The sequence below is a fragment of the Nanorana parkeri genome, unplaced genomic scaffold (genome assembly GCF_000935625.1).
Source record: "Nanorana parkeri isolate BGI_ZX_2015 unplaced genomic scaffold, ASM93562v1 scaffold329, whole genome shotgun sequence".
Lineage (NCBI taxonomy): Eukaryota > Metazoa > Chordata > Amphibia > Anura > Dicroglossidae > Nanorana > Nanorana parkeri.
The window spans coordinates 1,043,156-1,065,125 of record NW_017306597.1 but is presented as its reverse complement, the minus strand read 5'-3'; the positions used below and the strand labels follow the sequence as shown (position 1 = coordinate 1,065,125).

General features: G+C 40.6%; 1 protein-coding gene across 1 annotated transcript in view; it reads right to left on the bottom strand.

Annotated features, from left to right (window-relative positions):
- Nucleotides 1–1,055: 1,055 nt before the first annotated feature.
- Nucleotides 1,056–21,970, bottom strand: part of TRPM8 (transient receptor potential cation channel subfamily M member 8) — a 57,667-nt gene continuing 36,752 nt past the window's right edge. The window contains exons 16-26 of the mRNA XM_018558269.1: nucleotides 19,046–19,191; nucleotides 18,213–18,325; nucleotides 17,340–17,556; nucleotides 15,310–15,401; nucleotides 12,736–12,877; nucleotides 11,202–11,373; nucleotides 10,023–10,200; nucleotides 6,875–7,065; nucleotides 4,340–4,436; nucleotides 1,226–1,259; nucleotides 1,056–1,135 (exon numbers count right to left, since the gene is read on the bottom strand). Coding sequence (XP_018413771.1) covers nucleotides 1,085–1,135; nucleotides 1,226–1,259; nucleotides 4,340–4,436; nucleotides 6,875–7,065; nucleotides 10,023–10,200; nucleotides 11,202–11,373; nucleotides 12,736–12,877; nucleotides 15,310–15,401; nucleotides 17,340–17,556; nucleotides 18,213–18,325; nucleotides 19,046–19,191 — 1,433 coding nt within the window. The 3' untranslated portion in view covers nucleotides 1,056–1,084. The remainder of the gene's footprint in view (nucleotides 1,136–1,225; nucleotides 1,260–4,339; nucleotides 4,437–6,874; nucleotides 7,066–10,022; nucleotides 10,201–11,201; nucleotides 11,374–12,735; nucleotides 12,878–15,309; nucleotides 15,402–17,339; nucleotides 17,557–18,212; nucleotides 18,326–19,045; nucleotides 19,192–21,970) is intronic.

Here is a 21,970-nt window from a genome sequence, read left to right as displayed (position 1 = left end):
GGCAAGTTTCTGCTGGCAGCGGGCTCAAGGGGCAGCTGCTTTGGGCCCCACAGCCATGAATGGGCCCGGGGCAAGCGCCCTCTTTGCCCCGCGTTAAAGACGGCCCTGATTCAAAGGACAGTTAAAGCATGCCCTGAAATCCAAAATATCAATAATTGCATGCATTACATTGTGCATACTAAATAAATCAAGTCCTAATGGTACATGCAAAGGCTATCACTAGCCACTGCAGTTGACAGGTAAAACAAAATCATAATGTATGCAGGTACTACCAAAGGGCCATTAGGTATGATTTACAAGAAAATCAATCACAGTAGTGTGCGCTACAAAAACAGAGTGTCTGCACTATGCCATATTCTAAATCCATCTCACAAGAAGAGTGGCAGATTTTCTAGTAATTCATACCAATAAGCAACTGGCAGTGCCTAGTATTACATTCTGAGAGTATTTCTAAGTGTCAGCTATGGTGACTGGTGTACTTTACTATCACTATAGTACACGGAGCAACTACTATGATTTCCAGAAGCCTTAGACGTCTAGATTAAACATCACTTAATCAGATTTCTTGTTGGTGTTGTATCCCGAAGAGAGGTACAGTTTCTGTATATAATGTTAAAAGACCCGTTGGAAAGAGCAGCACTCTAATAGGTAGAAATGTAAAGCTTAAAGAAGAACTCCGGGCAATTAAATCTTAACCCTTGCAGTGGGGCTACCCCCACACTGCAAAGGTTCAGTACTTGTTTTGTCTAGGGATCTAAAATAACAGAGATATACTCACCCTGCACCCTCTCTACTCCTCTGTTTCCTTGGCGTCTTCATGTCCAATACACAGTATTGGGCATGATGACCCACAGGAGCTTAGAAGCTGGAGCAGAGGGGGAGAGAGGGTGCGGTGATCGGGTGAGTTCAGTTGGGTATATCTCTATTATTTTAGCTCCCTATAAAACAAACAAACACTTAACCCTTGCAATGCAGGGGTAGCCCCACTTCATGGGTTAAGATTTAATTTGCCCGGAGTTCTTCATTAATGGAAAAAAAACCGAGATATAGTACATTACCATAATCCTTCCATGTGTAAATGACATCACTTTATCTTGTGATTAATATCATTGATTAACACTTTCAAGTCATACAGCTGTGGAGAGATACAATGCAGGCAGGTCAAAGAGAAAACCGGAACAGATATGACACTTTATACATTCAAGGGGAAAGATGCTTAGTTTACCTTTGCCTCCATTTGCTTGAATCTGTTTTCTGCCCTAAAAGGAAACAAAGCAATTTGAGTTCTGAGAGACCTGGTTGTGTTGCTTTCTTGGCAACCAGATGGCCGTTGCCGCCCGGGCCTCGGTGGCCTTGTGGGGAATCCGGGCCTGCACACGCACGATGAACTAGATGAACCTGTGTCTGTATTCAACCTCAAATACTGTGTAACTATGGACTGCTTGACCTACAAGGATCAGCACATCACTGGAGCTTTGAGTGCTTCTTCCAAGAATGATATACTCTGTGCTCTTCCCTAGATAAATAAATAAAATAACATAAATTTAAGCTCTTATTTAAAACACTATCAATGCAATAACACTTACAAACAAGTGTGCTCTGACAGCCTTGCAGATCAAGCATTTAGCAAACTGCACAAGTAAGCACTACCATCCACTTCTCTGTGTACGTGCCCAGGGGCGTCCCGAGACCGGGTGTCACCCGGAGCGGAGACCGGGCGACACCCCACCGTGATGTCATCACGCACGCTCGGTCATCTCATTGATGCCTGCTGAAGGCCATCTTGGTGATGGGCGCCCGCAGAGAGAGGTCGCGTTCACGGTTTGCCGCTGGGTCCCCTCCTCTCTCCTGAAACAGGGTGTCACCCGGGTGCGGGCCGCACCCCCCTTGTGACGCCACTGTACGTGCCTAATTTGTGTGATAACCAGAGGCTTCACAAGGGAGGTGCAGCCCGCACTGGACGACACCAAAATTCATAAACCGAGAGCCTGACAATTGCACGGAGAGGAGGGGACCCAGCGGCGTACACTATCCCACCGGATTAACATCCTCTCCTTTCTTTGCCGGCAACCGTCAGCAAGATAGCAGCTGGCTGTAAAGTGCGCGTGGCATCATTACGCACATGTGTGGTGACCTCACGTGAGTGTGTGGTGACATCCCAGTGGCTGAGACTCAGCGGCCACACTGGGTGACACCCAGCCTGGGTACCCCTCTGGTGATAAGACCACTCAACGCGTGTTGTTATATGCCAGATTATATCAGGAGTGGACCACCTCCAATTAAGTACAATAAATACATTGCGATATGACCATGTTTCGTGTTACACCCTGAACAGGAGTTCAGGGTGTAACATGAAACATGGTCCAAACGGTAAACATAGCCTTTAAAAGAGAACTATAGCCAAATCTTTTTTTTTTTGGCTATAGCGCTGACTTTGGGTCACAAGAGTACACTAGCAAATGTCCTACTGTGACCCAAAGTCAGCATATAGCGGGCTATTGCTGCAGAACCGCGCTGCAGCCAGGAGAGATCCCAACAATATTTAAATCCTGCTGCCTGATTGACAGCTGGCTCTGCCTCTCTAGAACCAGAGCTAGCTTTGCCCGCCCCCTCCCTGTCCATCCCTCCAGTCAGTGCTGGAGGAATGGAGAAATGGAGAGGGAAAGGGGAGAGGGAAAGGGGAGAGGGAAAGGGGAGAGGGAAAGGGGAGAGGGAAAGGCTGACAGTCACTACTCTCTGCCATGAGCCGAGCGATCAGTGGTTTGTGATAGCTCAGTTCTCCAGCTATAGACCCGGCATGTGACAGCTGCAGTGTCACATGCCGCTCAAAGTATTGGGAAGAGTACATTTTGCTCTCCCAATAGTTCTCCTATATATAGAGAATTTCTATTTTTTAAAATATACTAGGGGGGAATTCATCAAAACTGGAGCAGACAGAATCTGGAGCACTTGCCCACGGCAACCAATCAGCTTCTCTCTTCAGTTTGTTCAGGTAAGATTTGAAAATGAAACAGAGAAGCTGATTGGTTGCCATGCACAGCTGCTCCAGATTCTGTCTGCTCCAGTTTTTATAAATTCCCCTCACAGTATTTGTATAGGAAGTGCTAGTCACGTGTAAAGTATGAATTATCAACATTCTTTTTTAATTTTGTTTAAATCTCTATTATAAAAGGTGCCCACAGGCAACTGATTATCCACCAAGTTAAATCATTTCAAGGAGAAAGGCTCCCAGAGCGCCCGGGAGATTTTTTCTTTTTTTTTTTGACGGCAGCAGAGAACCGCCGGACAATAGAAAACTGTTGGCCGGAGCTGGCTGTCACTGCTAGCTCCGCACAATCGTTTTCTATTTACTTTTTTTACAATTTTTCTGTTCTGCTCAGTCCCTCTGAGCCGTACCAGCCTGAAGTGAATAGCCCAACAGTGTTCGGCTCAATTCACTTCAGGTCGGTCATTCCATCGGCTGCCTACGGCAGCTTAGTGAATAGACCCCTATAGATTGGATAGGATGACAAAATATGGTCATATAATAATGCATTTGCCCATAAATGAGGATTTTGTATGGCTTCTGCTGTGCCACCAAAATGATCCACTGGGCAGAGTTGCTCAAGAAGCGGATAATTGACATGTATTGTCAAACTGAACTGACAGCACACTTTTAGGTTTCATTAGAGTAAATCCACTCATTCTTTACATGTATAACCCATAGAAAGTACCCAGATAGCAAGAATAACTTGCCAGAAACTTGTGGCAGGGTTAAATTGTAATTCTTTCTAACTTGCTGCACACATTCCTGGCAAGTTGCTGACTTGCAGAACACTCGCAGCACAAGTTCTAGATGACACTTTTTTAATTTGTAGCAAATTTGCTTGGCAAGTCTACAGCAAGAGTCCTGCAGGTCTTAGCAAAGCTCTGCAAGTGTACAGCACTTTTGCAAAGCTCGCTGGTCTGGAGACTTTCAATGCAGACTTGCTGTAATTGTCTGCAAGTCTGCAATACTTTAGCAAGTCATTTTCAAACTTGCAGCTCAATTGCTTGCTATCTGGGAATCAGGCAAACTGGGCAAATCTGAGACTATCTGGCAAATCATAGTTCTACTCCTAAAAATGTGCATTTTATTTCCCCCTATCCACTAATAATATTGCAACTTGTGAATCCTCACAGACAGGAAAACTTTCCATGCACATACAGTAAAACCGCAGAACTCAGATTCACTGGAAATTTGAATTTATGCCAGATCAACCCGATCTGCAGCTTACGTGGCTCAATTATATAAAAAATGTTCCTGTAGTTTGTTTTTTTCACAGGCCTGCTCCATCCCTGAGCACCAGAGGATACTCACTCTGTGTTATTGTGATTCTGGCTAATCAGTTTCACCAGATAATTATCTTTCATCACAGCTTCCCAGGCCAAGGTCTCAACATCCTCCTTAGTGTAACCTGCAGAGGCAAAGAAGAATTTATTTATTAGTTAAAGAACTTTCAGCAGCGTGGGGGAAGGGGAGGGGGTAACCTCACTGCGAGGGTTAACTTTTAAAATTCCTGGAGATGTTCTTTTAAGAAAATCAATTCTCTTTTGAAAATAATTTATTTAAATTTATTTAACTTTAATAATTTAGGGAAAACAATGAAAGTTGTCAACCTACAGTGATGGAGAAATCCTGATCTTTTACCTGCACCTTTCACATCATAAAAAAACTTTTTTTTTTCACTGCAGTAATGTTTACATACCTTGACTAAAAGATGTTTATCATCATAGAGGGACATAATCTATTGATGATATGATTATTAGGGTGCCTGAAACATCACAGCACCCTACTTCGCTACTTCTCTCAGCTGTGGCTCTTGGGAGGAATTCTGCAAATTTTCAAAATGCCTTGATGGGTTGATGGCAGTCTGGGGGAGTGGGCATTCCTAGGCAGGTTGCCCCTAGGTGATGCCTATTAGTGATGCTGAGCCTCTATGATTGAATGAAAGGGGTGGCACAGGGACAGTCAGGCTGGGGAAAAAAGGACTATATAATGCTGGGTGTTCTCCAGCCTGGAAATGAGATGGGCTCTATCTGACTTAGGCCAGCTTCTAATGCAGTGGAGTAAAATTAGAGTAAGCAGTTTCAGTACACGATAGGAGCCTGTAAAACTGTGGTAAGGTGGAGCTCAGCTTTAATTGCGTTGACAGTACCAGAGAAGAGCATGAATTTATTTATCATGGTTCAACAAAAAGCCATTTGGTCTGAAAAGATGTTGCTTCACTTCTGACATGATGTAATAATTAGAGAATATCATGGGTGTAGAAGAAAGCTTCTAAGATTTTCTAACAGATCAAGCAGCTATTTTTGAAATAATCCCAAGATTGTCACTTGCAATCATAAACATATGCCTGACCTATGGACTTGTGTAGGAAAGCCATTCCAACAAGTATATTTTTTCTTGTACATAACAACCAATTATCTATTAGCTGCCCTTTGCGCAGTGAAAAGTGAAATCAGAAACAAGGATTTTAATTAATTCCCAAGGGGAACAAGGCATGTTTTTGTTAGAATACTTTTTCATAAATCGTGTCCATCACATATAAGACAATTCAGAGCACTAATGGAGGACTTCAAGTACCTTCAAGAAAACAAAATAATTTTGAGCTCTGTATGTTTTTGGCTGCATTACTAGACTAATGGTTAAAGCTGAACTTCAGCAGTCCCTTTAGTCTTGCACTTCTGTACAGGCTTCTCCCCTGTATTTAAATAGCTTTCTCTGATTTCCCTGCACACTGAGAGCTTCTCATGGTGTGCATTAGAAGTTGCATTGAGTCAGATAGAGCTCGCCTCATTTCCTGGTTGGAGGATGTTCCTTTCCTCCATAGCTTTACTGTCTCTGTCCTGCCCCTTTCATTCACTGGAATTCAGGTCTTCCAGTCATGGAGACTTAGCATCACATTTGGGTGTTGCCTGGTTTGCATGCCATTACAGCTTGCCTAGGAATGCTCACTCCTCCAGACTGACCCATCTAAGCATTTTGATATGTGCATAAAGTCTTCCAAGAGCCAACCCACTGGAAAATTAGGCTAGTCTTACATGCCTAGATTTCTCTCGTTCAGACTTATGTACTGAAAAAAAGAAATTAGTTGATTTCCCCATCCACACTAAACAGCATGGATGGAGGACTCCTCTGCAGATCTACTGTATTCAGTCAGCAGCAGTAGCAGCAGCACCTGCGGCTGTCTGAATGCCCAAATAGTGACTGCATCTGATTGGATTCAGACACTGTTCGGCCAACAATTTTCCCCCCAGCCCATTTAATCTTTCCATCTCATTGTTTTTATTCAATTTTCAATAGAAACAAACATTAACACTGTAAAGCGTAACAGCAATCACAAAATAGGAATTAGGAAATAAGTACAACATCATATACATGTAACTGAAAAATGTTTAGTAACTTGATCCAAAGGACTCCCACATTTACAGTATAGGCATGATAAGAGTAATAGGTCCATAGCACATTTTTCACTTCAATTTTGTTAGGCTGGATGGTTCCGACAGTGTCACCATGGCCAACTTTACTGAGACAGGGTGCTGTGATATTTTCAGGAAGCTATGTACAGCACCCTACCGGCCCCTCCCACCAGCTGTGATTTGCCCGCATTTCATAGAGAAGCACAAAGAACCAGTGATAATGTCACTGGGTCTAATATAAAGTATGTAATAAAAACATGGAAAAAGTTTTTTGTTTAAAAATTTCATTAGAATGTTGATGAGGGTGGAGGGAACCAGAGAAGGCAAAATATAAACAGATTAATCTTTAGCGTTAATGTTTAATCACTAAAAGTGAATATAATTACTATACAGAAATTGTAAGTAGCAAATGTAGGGTGACATATTCACTTACAGCAAGGTGCAGGCGGAGGCTCCTGCTTTTTGCAGCAGCAACTTAACATTTTCCGCAGGACCATATAGAAGTAAGCAAAAATGACAAATGGGAATGGAATGGTCAATCTGCTGCAATATTCCTGGACCAAAAAATAGCGCTGAAACTTCCATACTTGATCATTGTTTTCCTGAACCGTGCCCACTGTGTATCTAATAAAGAGTGGTAATAATAAATCAAAGAAGAACTCCGAGACTGGGTACCTATTAAAAATAGCAATAGTGGCAACTCAAAACAAGTTTACTAATCTATACAATTTAATTGTCATGCTTTACACTAACCACAAGGAATAATATACAAATTAGGGATTGCATATCTTCTGACACATAGCTGCTATGAGTGCTAACAAACGTCACTGCCTTTATTTATTTCAGCGGCTGGACAGTATGTAAGCAGCTTGGTTAGGCTGCAATATAAGAGGGAGAGATGAGACAGGCTTTATCTTGAATCAACACTAGAGTGTATTATTTGAAAGACAATAGCCACAAAATTGTACAGTCACTGGACAGTGCAACTGCAGAAGGCAATGGGCATTAGCTGCCATCTGGAGTGGCAAAAAAGCTACATTGTAATCACTCCCAGGGACATAACTAGAAGTCACATGGTCCCTACCCTACAATTGAACAATACATTACTATAGTCATGTGGTCCAGGGCCTGAGCTACAGCATATATTATTTTTAACCAGCAAAAATGTTTTTTAATAGCCATATAATAAAAGGAATACAAGAAAAGTGACATGCACTGCATCAAGACAGCCTTTAATTTTGAATAAGCTGTCAACAAACCACAATGCAGCCAATAACAGACATGACCCTTTTTTAAACATCGAACCACAACACATGCATTTTTGTACTACTGTATTAGTGCACTGGGGTGACATTTAACATTATTTCTAATTGAATACAATCTAAACTCTTTGTGGTGTATTTTATTGTTTTAACATGTCCCCACGGTTCTAAAATCTTGTGAGGAACCAGGAGTTTGAACATAGAGAAATATTCACATCCATTCTGCAAATCTCTGAGAACATTCGTTATATGCGACTAGAGGCAAAAACAAACATACTAAGGGGTCTATTCACGAAGCTGCCGAGGGCAGCCGAGTGAATGACCGATCTGAAGTGAAGTGAGCCGAACACTGTTCGGCTATTCACTTCAGGCTGGTACGGCTAATTTCAGCCGTACATCGGCTGAAATCAGCCATACATCGGCTTGCTTCGTGTGGCTTCGGGTCGGCCGAACATGCTCAGCATGTTCGGCCGACCCGAAGTGCAGAAGGAGTTCGATAAAATAAAAAAAAATAAAAAACTCTGCCGGGCGCTCTGGGTGCCTTCCGCTCCCGGCCGCCAAGGGGAGAAACAGGGCTGTGTCTTTTTTTCTTTATTCTGACACGCGATGTTAGAATAGTTAGATGTTAGATGTTAGAATAGGAAAAAAAAAAAAAAGAATTTTCCCATTGAAAAGCATTGGGACGGGGCGTGGCTAGATCCTCTCAGGCCTCCTCCTCGCGGCCTGTAGCTCACACGGATCGCGCACATCATTCGGCCGAAGCTACGGCCAGATCCTTCGGCAGCTTCGTGAATAGTATATTTACTTTCCAAGTCAAATGTAATATTAAGAAAATACCACTTTATGATCACTTGATGGAGCTGAGGAGCATAGGAAAGAATTTGCTATTTCCTAAGCTCTTCCTCTTCTTTCAGTTTGTTCTTGCATTTGCAGTAATTGTTCCTCCCAGTCTCATTGGTGGCAGTGTAATTATAACCCCCTTTTTTCCAGGGGCACTGGATGCCCCAGCGGCAGCGCATCTAATGTGAACAGGCCCCTAAAAGGGAGGATATTTTATTTTAATAGCTAGCTTTCATGAAAATAACAACTGGTAATACAGAAAGAAAGCCCTTGTTTGGCCACTTTTTTATGGGACGACAATGCTTTGCCCGTCTCCCACAATCTCTTGTCACCTGGTCTCTAAAAGAAAATGATACGCTTCTGTGCTGAAAAAGGCCTGTTAAAAATATTGCAGCCAGCAACAACTTGAAAATATGCCCTGTGGAAAAAAAATGTGCAGTCTGTTATGACTGTAGGGCTTGTGGACAGGGGCAGGCTGTACAGAAGCTACAGCATTAGGATATAAAACCCCTTTACTCCCCCAAAATACACAGCATTTTGCTACCTACAGGACATTCAGTAAGGGTTTTATATCTACTTTAAGAGACCAGCCAGTGCCTAAAAGCCCTACATTAATCTGCCCTTATGCAGTTTGTCAGCAGCACTTCCTATGCTTTCCCTATCATAGCTTGTCAATATGGCTGCTGGGAACCCAACCTTTTATTATTACAGGTATTTATATAGCGCCGACAATTTACGCAGCGCTTTTACATAGTGTACATTTACATCAGTCCCTACCCTCAAGGAGCTTACAATATAAGGTCCCTATATCACATGCATTCATACAGGGCCAATTTAGACATGAGCCAATTTACCTTCCATTTCAAAGGCAAGGAAGTGCATTATGTTTAGTTGGATACTTTGGCAGTGAAATTTCACATTACTTCCGGGTGTCCACGAACAACAAATGGTCTGAGTTCATCTGAAACGCATGATAGACCTAAACCCAAATCTCATCCCTAGACACTACTGTAGCAACACAGGAAAGGGATTCTCTTTTTATCCAGTGTCCATATGTGCCAATCCAACTTTAAGGAGCTTTGATTGGCCTGAAACACCTGCTGATATGAAAACTCCTGAGAACTCAGTGATCCAATCAGCAGTGAGGGATTAAAATACACCATTAGTTGCTGCTACTAGCTGATACTGTTTAAAATGCAGTTCTGTTTGATTTTGCCAATTCGTAATGGTATTCATCCATTTATATGCCTACTATTTATACCTATAATTCTGTGACGTGATGCATCCATTGACAGTACTCTGGACTTTGAGTGTTTTTACTGGCTTTAAAAACTCATCTAAACCTTAACCTAAACTAAAATGGGTAGTTATATTATAGACAAGAAAGGCTAAAATCCAATAGACCCGAAAATTGTGGCAATAGACTCTTATAACAAATTGGTTCTTACAGGCAACACCCCAATAGAGGTATCAACTCACCCAAACATGGCAATAAGCAAGTTTACAAGCAGGATGTTGGTGGAGAGCATGTAGATACAGACAAGTGGGATTGTGATCCACTCTGGGAATCTGGGAATGTTGTTATTGTCCATTTCCACACACAGCTGTTTGGATTCATTCCCAGTAATAGTGCAGTGACTAAAATCAATAGTTGTCCCTAGGAGCAAAAATATATAATTTTAAATGATAATAATATAAATTATAAGTTGTAGAACTACCTCTGAACGCTAAATGGTCTCAAACATTGGGGGAAGGAAATTATAATTTCTTAAAGTGGACCTGTACTAAACGCCACCACCACAAAGCCACCGTCCTGCTGTACAACCAGCCATCTGGTGGACATACTTGCCATCATTGCTTCCATTCACTGTTCCAGGTGCTGCTGATTCCCTTGCAAATATTTTTGCTAAAACAGTCTTTTCCCAAAAGGCAGTCCTTACAATCTGCTATGTGAGTTCTCACCCCCACTATGGCAGCATTTAAGCCTATCATGTGGCTGCTAGGGCACAGCGCACTGCATTGTGGGAGGGTAGGGGAGTGTGTATGTGTGTTCATACTTAGAAGTACTGGTATTTTTAAAAAGGGCATCAGTGAAACTCTAAATGGTGGACAGCAGCAGAATCACTGACCATAGACACTAAAGGGTGCCAACTATACAGTACAAGGTCTGGAGGGAATTTGTTATGTAACAGGCATGTGTTAAGTGTCAATCAAACAGGCTTAGGGCCATGACACACACACACACAATTTTGTAGCAGCCACAGAATTTTCCTTTAAGTGTTTCGTTGATAAGGAAATTTGCTTATTCACTGAGCCATAGAATGTTTGCACTTAGCTGCAGGATTGCCAGCTTCAGTAGCCACTCATGTTAACCAATGCAGGTCTTGATGGCCATGAAACACCATGGGTATTGAGCAATCTCTTCCCTTAATTTAGTATAGTCCAAAAGAGAGCCTTTATGTCTTAATGACATAGTGTACTAAATAAAGTCCTTTCGATCTTTTATGTTGGCTCTATACAACATATTAAACTCAGCAAGCACAATATAATCATTCTATGGAGACCATAATAAGGTAATGATTGTTGCAGACCTTGCAGTTCAAGTACGCAGCTTCTTTACTTATATCATTTGTATATAAAGTAATGGAAGAGGATTACCATCCACATCAGTAATGTATTGCCCAAACACGGCTAGATATGGCTCATATATAACAGAGCGGAAAATCCATTCCCAGCGATGTTCATTCCATCTCAGGATTCCCTGACGAGCAACTCCAAATGCAATCACCCAAACGGCAAACAGGAAGAGGAAAAAGAAGACATCAATGAGCTGAAGAAAGAGAACAGAATGATTATAACCAGCTTTTCAATCATTTTCCATACATGTATCCTAAGGAGAATCACAAATCAAGGCAAACAGAATTCTAAATCTATTTGCAGATGATACTGGTTTGTGTATATGTATTAATGTGTGCATGAGGCAGAGAGTGAAGATGATATAATCCAGGCAGAAAATAACCATTCCATTGTACAGAGACCTGGAGCTGTCCATGTGCAGTCTAAGCAGAAAAGAAGAAGCTTAGGCAGGGTAACATTTTACCACTGATAGCTAAATATTTATTTTTATATTACAGGGTCAGTCCACCTAAAGTCCGAAGTAGATCAGCGTTCCCGCAAAGTAAAATTACGCTTTTATTTCAATAAAAGCACAAAAAACGCTCTGTCAGGGGGGCATCAAATGGCCACAGAGCAGAGCAACCAATGAGAGATTGCTATGAGTGTGTATGTCTCCCCAGCCAATCACTGGGAGGTTAATGGTTGGTGGTGCATGCTGGGAGAGGAAATAAATACTTGGGGTGGACCATGTGAGCTCCCTCGGACCCTGCCTGGGGGGAGGCTGCTATGGACTGTCTGATTTGGCTAGGCCTAAAGCGTAAGGACTAGTCATGTGCCTACACTGAGGCCTGAGTCTGGGGGCCCAGTGGCTACTATTGATACCAAGGATGAAAATGACCAATTACTTCTGATTCAAGTACTGCTTGGCCAGGTGCTCTACACACAGATTGCCATGCCTGGCTTAAAGGTCCTAGTCTGTGATGGCAGCAGTTACTGTGTCCTATTGCTTAAAGGAGTCTTTAAGCAGTCTACACCAGCCTGGATGATCCTGACCCTCAACCTCTCTCCCTGAAGTTCATCAATAAAGTTCCTCAGCATCATACCTATGGCCTGGACCTTGCTGTTATCGGTCACCATGGAGGGTGGTAAGTGCTAATGGGCAGCCAGAAATTGAGTTCCCTAGAAATGGCTATCATTGATAGATGATCTATTCTACTATTCTCTGCGTACTTGGGGTGCACTACAAGTACATAAACCTTATTAGTGGGATTGAGGTTGGGGAATCTATAACCATTTTGCCACAGGCCGCCATCAAAATTACACCCCTATAACTGGGCACTTTGATTACACATTTTTTCCTTTCACAAGCATGCAAGCAATAGACAATATGAATTATGCTTCAAGTTACAGCATACTCTATTTTATTTTGTATAAATGGGCTGGGAGACCACAAAGCAAGGCACTGCAAGGGAAGAACATTGTTGCTAATCTTAGCCTACATTCTATTTGATCTGACAAAGCAAGCTTTTAGTGATAATTCCTTTAGACAAATTGCACCACAAAATACTTCTCTCACCATCCTCTGCAGCATAATGATCTTTGGTCCTAGGTTCCGGCTAACGGTGAAGATGTGAATGAGGCGGACAGTGAAAATGATATAATCCAGGCAGAAAATAACCCGTCCAGTGTACAGTGAGCTTGAGTTGTCTTTGTGCAGTCTAAGCAGAAAAGAAGATGTTTAGACATTTTCTGCAGGGCAACTTTTTATTATTATTAGTCAAATGCTTATTTTTATATTATAGGCTCAATCCATTCAAACTGCTTTTTTACTTTCTAGTAGTTGCATTAGAGTTATATCACTTTCTTATGTATCTTAGGGACAATGGCAGTGATATAGTTAAGGTTGAGTTTCAAGGCCCGCAAGCTGACTTTTACAAGTAACATTCATTTTCCATGTTGTCGTTTAATTTATTGTGTTATATACAGAAAGTGGATAGGAATAAGTAAAATTCTAAGGTGGGTGGCAACAGAACCAGGAACTGTGGTAGCAGGACCTCACAACTGGAGTCTCCCCCCAAAAAATTAGAAGCCAGTAGATGTGTCTACCCACCATGCTTCACCTATAATATCCACTTTGTGTGGGCTGTCCCATTAATGTCACCAATTCAAATTGTCTCAAGTATCAGACCCCATTCACACCAGGGCGACAGCGTTTTAGCGCTTTTTTTGTGCGTTTTTATGCGCATTTCACAGCTGTTTTCTGTTCATAGAAAGAGTTTTTTAAGTTGTCCAATGAAAAGCAGTGAAAGCGCAAAAACACGCTGATCAACGTGTTTCCATTGAAGTCTATTGAGCAAAACGAGCTAATAAGCGCCACAAAAGAAGCTCATGGACTATTTTAAACAATGATTAAGCGTGTTTGCATGAATGGCCCTGATAGTAATACATGGGATTTTGATTTGCATGCATTTCAGCGCGGAAGAAAACGTGCGACGAAATGCCCTGGTGTGATCGGGGCCTTGGTATGTTAATGGTCAAAAACACAAATGTCCAAAGACAAGAAATATTTCTCCAGCTACAATCAAAAATGAATATGTTGTTTCCAAAGGTACCTGTAGACAATATATGACAATGGTGATTGGAGTGTCAATGGGGACACTTAAGGTGGTGAAAACGGGTGTAAATACAACACATATGTAAGCACACCAATAAAATGAATCAATTAATAAAATATACTCTAAGTGATATAGGAACTAGAGTAATTCTATAGCTGGCATTTGACATTACAGAGGGTGGGGATCAGATCTTACCCCCTGCATCACTGTGCGCCCATAGAGTAATTACAAGGACAAGAAAGGTTGTATGTGCTTGTGGTGGGAGATAAGAAGATGTAAGCACTTGCTTGTTTCTTTCTTCCATATGCTTATGGCCACACGACACCTGGCTGCAGGGCTCCCTTATGTGGAGTTATGTGGATTGCTAGTCATTGTCCGCATTATTTGTAAGTGTTACGGTCTGTGCATCTACCTGCCGCTGAACAGCACATTACATCGGGCACCCTAGTCCTAGGGGGAGACTATATACGGAATGTATGGGCATTCATTACTACATGGGTGATACTTTTGCCATTTTTCCTTGTCTCTTTTTGGGGAGGACAATTATATAGCATGGGACTGAAGTATTTCGTACATGTGATCCACATTTGTGGGGGGAAGCAGCTATGACCATGCAATAATTTAATATGTTATATTTTAACATCTGCATTGTGTCTATGCTACTGTTTATGTTGAATTTTACATTGTTCTTTGTTCTCTGAAAGCATATAATTAGTGGACATAAAACAGATATATGTTTCTCTGAAGAAGTACTGTGGATGTTTAGCCAAGAACAGCAAACAATTTCCATGTACAATATTATGTGTGAGTTAAATATTTACTGCTAAGCTGCTGTACTATATTGCTTTTAAAATAAATTTTTATACATAACCCCATGGGGGATATTTAATTATGCTAAATAAAATGTTTTAATAATACAATTGTTCTTTGAGAACATTGTTGTTATTCCAAGAAAGTCCCTATGTTCATTCTAGCTTTCATCTACTTTTGGTTTGTTGCAGGACGAGTGTATGTTAAAAAGCTACATTTGTCATATGCATTTTCTTTACTACTTGTTAAGTAATGTTATAGTGGTGAACTGATATCACAGAGGATCTTGCCCTCTTTCAGTATTAAGAGTGATATTCCCATTGGTACCCACTCGATTGATGATCAGGCTGACTGTAAATGGTGCCAAGAATGTGATCTTTCAAAGAGATCAGTTATCCATGGGAACATCCGCACAACTTAAAAACAGTTTTTCTTCATGGGAATCCATAGTAATAGGCTAAAAACATCCAACAGTAAAAACAGTAATAGGCTAAACACTTTCCACTAGATGGGCCTCCAAAGTTGTGCTGGATATTAGGATCGTCACCTTGACTGGATTGGACAATGATGATCTCAAATTGATGGGTATTTTAAGACTCATGAAGACACCCTCAACAAATCTTTGCAGAAGGCAGGCTATCACCCATGCATGTTTAAGCGCCTATTATGTATAATAAACTAAAGCAAAGTATTTATTAGCCCATAACATTTGAAAAGAGACTCACCTGAACATAATTCCTGCAAAGAAATATAAGATGGCCAAGATATCCATAATGTTCCACAGATCAGTAAAATACTTTATTCCACTCATGTACATCTATAGAGATAAGCAGGCATTAGCATACGTGTGTGAACAATATATATGAGACAAAATAATCATATATACCTGGTGTATAAAACTGGAGAAAGGAAAACATTGCACACATTAGCAACCAATCACATATTATGTAGAAACTGATATTTACCCATGTAAATCCAGTCTGTTTCCACCAATTCATTGTATTAAAGTGCATTGAAAATGCAATGCATGTTGTGGTGGGAAAGAGTTAAACTTCCTGAAGTGAAAGGGCTGTTCACAATTCACAACCTTCAGCATATTAAGTTCCAGTGTAGAACCAAAAGCTCAATGAAAAGTCAACAGTGCTTAAACAGACTATTTGTCTGGCCTTAAACCACCAGACATTCTGAAAGAGCTGTGAAAAGGGGTGTTGACGCCGCCAAACAGATATAGATATGACAGCAACTCTTCTAACTACCAGTCCACTTTGATATTAATAATTCCAGAGCTGGTCTTAACCTTCAAATACACCTTGATCGCAAGGTGTATGGGCAGCCTTAGGCAACACTTTGTCTGTAGCTGTGATCCATACTGAACCACCCCGGAATTATTACACTTAGAGGGGACAATCTTCTGCCACAAAGGACACTTTCTGGTACATCACATAGCATAGTTTCAACGCTGATGGAATTATCAACAAGCAGTACAAACACATGAGCACCAACAAGTATCCTAAACTTCCTTCAGCCAGATAAAAAAACATATTTACATGTCTACCAAACCCTCAAATTGACACTAAACTCAGGAGTTAAATCTTAAAAAAACATTCAAGTACCTTAACTATTAACAAAAATGTATCTTATATGTGTATCACTCGGCTGACGATTCCTAAAATCATCTCTGAATTCATGCTGACACTGTCCTTCTTTCTGCAGGAGGGCTACTTTTGTTCCCCATGGTCCCTGTGTATGTTGTAAAGTAGCCACCACTCTAAGCTGGCTCCCATGATGGACTACGAACTTACGTTTAATTAACTAATTTGTATTGAGCTTGTATGGACTACAAGCTCAATACAAATTAGTTAATTAAACGTAAGTTCGAAGGAAGGACAGTGTCAGCATGAATTCAGAGATGATTTGTGGATCTACAGCCAAGTGATACACAAATAAAAAACATTTGTATTAAATAGTTAAGGTGCTTCAATTCATTTTTAAGATTTAACTCCTGAGTTTAGTGTCCCTTTAGGGCTAACAGCTCTCCCTCAGATTTAAAACAGCCTAGATAGAACTATGTAATAGTTTATGCTTTGCTTGTAACTAAATCTGGCACATTGGCCACAAACAACCAAGAAAGACAGGTGTTGGGCCATACAGTTTGGGTCTTATTTTAGGGAGTGTTGTTACTTTAACTCACATGGTTACACTGATTTGTATAATGTTGCTCAGCAATATCGCACGGTATATAAAGCTGCTAAACAAAACTACCAGTATTACCCATATTCACCAAATCAAATTCTCTTTCTGACAGCTGCAATATTTATTTTATTTATTACAGGTATTTATATAGTGCCGACAATTTACGCAGCGCTTTACATAGTTCCACATTCACATCAGTCCCTTCCCCATAAGGAGCTTACAATCTAAGGTCCCCATCTCACATACAGGGCCAATTTAGACAGGAGCCAATTAACCTACCAGCATGTCTTTGGAGTGTGGGAGGAAACCGGAGAACATACGCAAGCACAGGGAAAACATGCAAACTCCTTTGCAGATAGTGACCTGGCCAAGATTCGAACCAGGGACCCCCAGTGCTACAAGGTAGAAGCGCTAACCACGACACCACTGTGCTGCCCAGAGTGAGAGTAATAATCTGATGGGTGGCTGTGGTTAACACAGACAGTTTTTATTTTTATAATTTTATTAACTAGGACTCCTGTGGGAATACATTAATTATGTATCATCAGTTTTGGTATCATACCTGCCTGATCTCATCACACAGTAGGATAAAAACCAGTATATAGACAGCAATCTCAAGTCCTGTAGGGTATATCTGAAAATCCATAAGAAGAACATATGCAAAAAGAAGTAGAAATCCAATGTAGAAAATGACTGTCCAGGAGAAGACAACAAAAGGTGAGGTGAAGAAAGCCAAGTAATTCAAAAAGATGGGTCTTTTTGGTTCTGTTGGTTTTTTCCTGCAAGAACCCAAATATGAATGGGTAAGTACACAATACAGTTACATGTAGACTGTATTAGGGCTAGCATATATGGCCTTTTAAGATCAGTTATCGCCATTATAAAAGTAAAAGTGATTGTATGAAAAACGCATGGTAAACACATGTAGATGTAGGGCAAATGCAATGCGTGGTGAACACATTTTAAATGCCTGTGCACACTAGCCCTAAGCTACCCTTTGTTCTGTGTTCTAGTGTGAAGTAATTCTGAAGCAGTTTGACTTAAATCCCAACAGCTGAGCTTTTTTTCTAGTTTGGGATAGTGTGGGGAAGAGTCAGGTTTTTAGTGCTGTCCATTTGCTCCTTGAGGGGAATTCCCCTCACATCCTGTCTATTTGATGGGAGTCAGACACTATCAAAAGTGATGGGAAAATCTTCCTAATGGAGACACAGACAGCAATAAAACAAATACACTGCTGTCTGTGACTCCGTTAGCGAGATTATTCCCTTTCACTTCCTGTCCAGCTGATGAGTCACAAAGAGAACAGGATGTGAAGGAAAATGTCCTCAACATGAATGTAGACAAGATTTAAAACCTGGCAGTGTTTCTAACTTTTCCCTCACTTGATTCAAAGCTAGAGAAAAGTTTGACTAGAGATAATTGTTAAGATAATTACCTGAATGATATAAATCCACAGCTGATGAGAGGAAACAAGAACAGTGACAAAAGAATCTTCCAGTTTTTTGTATCTCTGGAAATCTCCCCATACCATTGCTTGGAAAGAAAGTTCTGTGGTAGAAATAAAGAGAGAAAATGAGCTGCAAGGGGAGACCAGATGTAGTATGGGAGATGGATTGGGTCAAAAGGAAAGCTGAGAATGGAAACTGTTGGGCATGTCTATACATATGCTGTAAATCATGACAAAGGTAATGCTATGAGAAAAATTATTAAAATCATAACAAGCAGAGAACATACCTTTGGGTTGATTTACTAAAGCAAATAGGCTTTTCACTATGCAAGGGGGTTTTCCATTAACTTAGTGAATGAGAAGCTCTGCTGACTTCCATTATCCAATCACAGGTAAGTAAAAACACTGTTTTGTTTAAATTTTCCTTGCAAGCAATCAGGCATTCTTTGCAAAGTGGACTTTCACCACATTCACTAAGCTAAGTGAAAATCCCCTTGCAAAATGAACAGTCTACTTGCCTTTAATAAATCAACCCCAACGGTTCAGAAAAAGGAAAGATATGAAATGAAGCAGAGTACAGACTTAGATCCTTACTCCTGGCAAAAGTTTGCTATAGTGAAACCAGTAGCTCATCCCTATTCAGGATTATTAGGAAAATTAAGATTCTGGCAGCCATAGGAACTCAGTGAACTGGCCAATTTACTGCATAAGATGAATGTCAGGATCTAAATTAGAGCTATGGAGTAGATTCTGGGACTTAAGATGCAAAATGTTTACTGTTTGATTTACTTTTCTATGTATTTTGTATGCTTGTGTCTTACCTGTACACCTGGCTGAGCTATAAACTGCTGGTCCTTTGCCTCTACAGCCATCTCAAGGCAATTACTATTTCCCCAGGCCTCACAGGAATGCACGAGCAGCATCTCTGCCAAATCCTCATCATTGCTGTAGCACTCTGAGAATAGCTCTAGACCAGTAACAGGATTATGGATATGTGGTAAATGCATCATACAAATGGCTTTATTTTTTAGCAAAGCACAGTAACAAGATATGAGACGCATCAACACAAAGCAAAGAATATCAAATTAGTGCAGCTAAAGTAAACTCTCATTTCAAGTTGGCTGCCATAAGTTAAGCACATGTTTATTTTATCATTAACATGCTCTCTCCCACTGGTTCTTTGTCCAAGTTGATCCAAAACACAACCATGTCCAGCACAGGAAATAGAGAGTAATATCAGGATGGCTTAAATGAGCCAATGCATACCAAGTGCTTTCACCCAATGCTGAATATGTGTTGTTTGTGGAATCCTTTTGTAATCTTAATGACAATGGCATGCAAGGCCATAGTAGCCTAATACATTTTTCTGCTACAATGAAATTCTGTTACAAACGTGCATATCTTTCAATGTACTCCGGCTTATTTAATGAGACAAAGAACAATGCTGAAAGCGCAGTGACCCATTACACCCATGATCATTTTTCATTTTATAACAGCTCTAAACCAATTAAACACAATATCTGAGAGGCTGATACAGCTTTATCCCTATTATTATTTAGCCAACACTCGCCTAATGCACCACTAACTTCATTCTATTTTTCTCACTTGCCAGCTTCTGCATGTTATTGGACTCTGCTACACAAGAGTGGGCATATACAGACCATGTTAGAGAAGTGTAAAGTACAAATCACAAATAAATGGTGGTGCAGCATGGTTGTTTGTGACAAAAAAAATGGTAGCTGTGCATGTGCTGTGATAATTATCTATCTGTTATTTTTAAAATTCTGCAGCTTTTAAAATCAGTCTATTAAACATGATGCCCCCCCCCCCGCGGCTTCCCCGCTGTATATTTAGCCCTGCTTGCCCAAAGCAGGGCTAAATGTAAAAAACAAAACTGCTTGTCGGGACATAGGAATTCCACGCCCCTGCTGCCCCTCTGCTCCCTGCTGCCCCAAGGTACTCTTAGCATTACCATCATAATACCAAATTAACCATTCAAGAATTGTACACATATTTGCAAGTTTACAGAAAGAGAGGTACTTTTTTAAAGTGTTATTATTGTGTTTTGGTAATGCTTACATCCTACATATTTATGCATTTTATTGACAGGTCCACTTTAATGGGCTCCAGTATTCATTTTCATTATAACCATGCAAGTTTATATTTTCAGTGTGTTAAAAATAGAAACCAAGCTAAGTTTAATAATTGTTATTAATAAAATATAAGCAGCTTATTGTTCTGAGAACACCCAGTGTCTAGCCTATAAAGCTTCACCTTATGCAGAACAAATGGCATAAAATATTAATCTAAATCCATTACACATAAATACTCTTCTGGCCAGGGAGCAATTTTATGAACTCTGTATAGACAGAGCTTAAATGATCCTTGGGGCATCAGGTATATTAGCAATGATTAAATGCAAGCTTCTATGTGGTTATACATACACGCCAACTTTTATTTATACAGAGAATACATTTCTAAATGACTATGGACAGGCCTCAATCAATTGGAAGGCCAGAGACAATGGCCTAAAGCAGTCATACAAACTAGGGCCTTTGGGTGTAAAATAAAAAGAGGAGAATTTATCAAAACTGGAGCAGACAAAATCTGGAGCAGCTGTGGATCATTGTCAAATCTTAACTGAACAAACTGAAGAGAGAAGCTGATTAGTTGCCATGCACAGCTGCTCCAGATTCTGTCTGTCCCAGTTTTGATACATTTCCCCCAAAGTCTTTCTACCAACATCTATCAGGCTGCCTAAAGAAAGCACGAAAAAAAACCCCAGGCAATCCTTGGAAAAAAATACTACATGCCATGTCTGGTGGGATCTGAACCCAGGACATGTAGACTGCAAGGCCACTGTGCTAATCACTGTTACATTGTTCTGCTCAGCTTCTTAGCTGCCATGTTGGTAATTGAAGTGACACCAAACCCAGGAGTTAAATCTTAAAAATGCATTCAAGTATCTTACCTAGTAACAAAAATGTAGGTTATTTGTGTATCACTCAGCTCCAGAACCTCAAATCATCTCTGGATTCATGTTGACACTGTCCTTCCTTCTGGAGGATGGCTACTTTTGTTACCCATAGTCCCTGTGTGTGTTGTAAAGTAGCCACCACTATAAGCTCTCTCCCGTGATGGACTTCAAGTTCATGTTTAGTTTACCATTTGTATTGAGATTGTAGTCCTTCACGCAAATGAGCTTGGAGCGGTGACTATTTTACAACACAGACAGGGACCATGGGGGACAAAAGTAGACACCCTGCAGAAGGAAGGACAGTGTCAACATGAATTCAGAGATGATTTGAGGATCTACAGCCAAGTGATACACAAATAAGGAACAGTTTTGTTATCAGTTAAGGTACAAAATGCATTTGTAAGGTTTAACTCCTGAGTTTAGTCTCTCTTTAATACACATTGCACATTGTAAACTCAAATTAGGTGCATCCCAGTTTGATTTTTAAGAAAACCCAAATTTTACTAAACCAAGGAGGAGCAGAGAAGGGACGCAAATTGCGTAAATGATATTAGCTACATGGTCTTCATTTTCTTATGCAAGTGGTTTCAATTCTGGTCCAAATCCACTTCCAACTTCTGTCCCTCTCTCCCACAGACTTGTATGAGACAAGCCCAAATACTCGGATTTGCAGCCAATTATTTAGGGGATAGGTACTACATAATAAACTACCATTTAAACAAACACTCAGCTCCTCCTCATCGACTATGACTTCACTAATGTGTGGGTC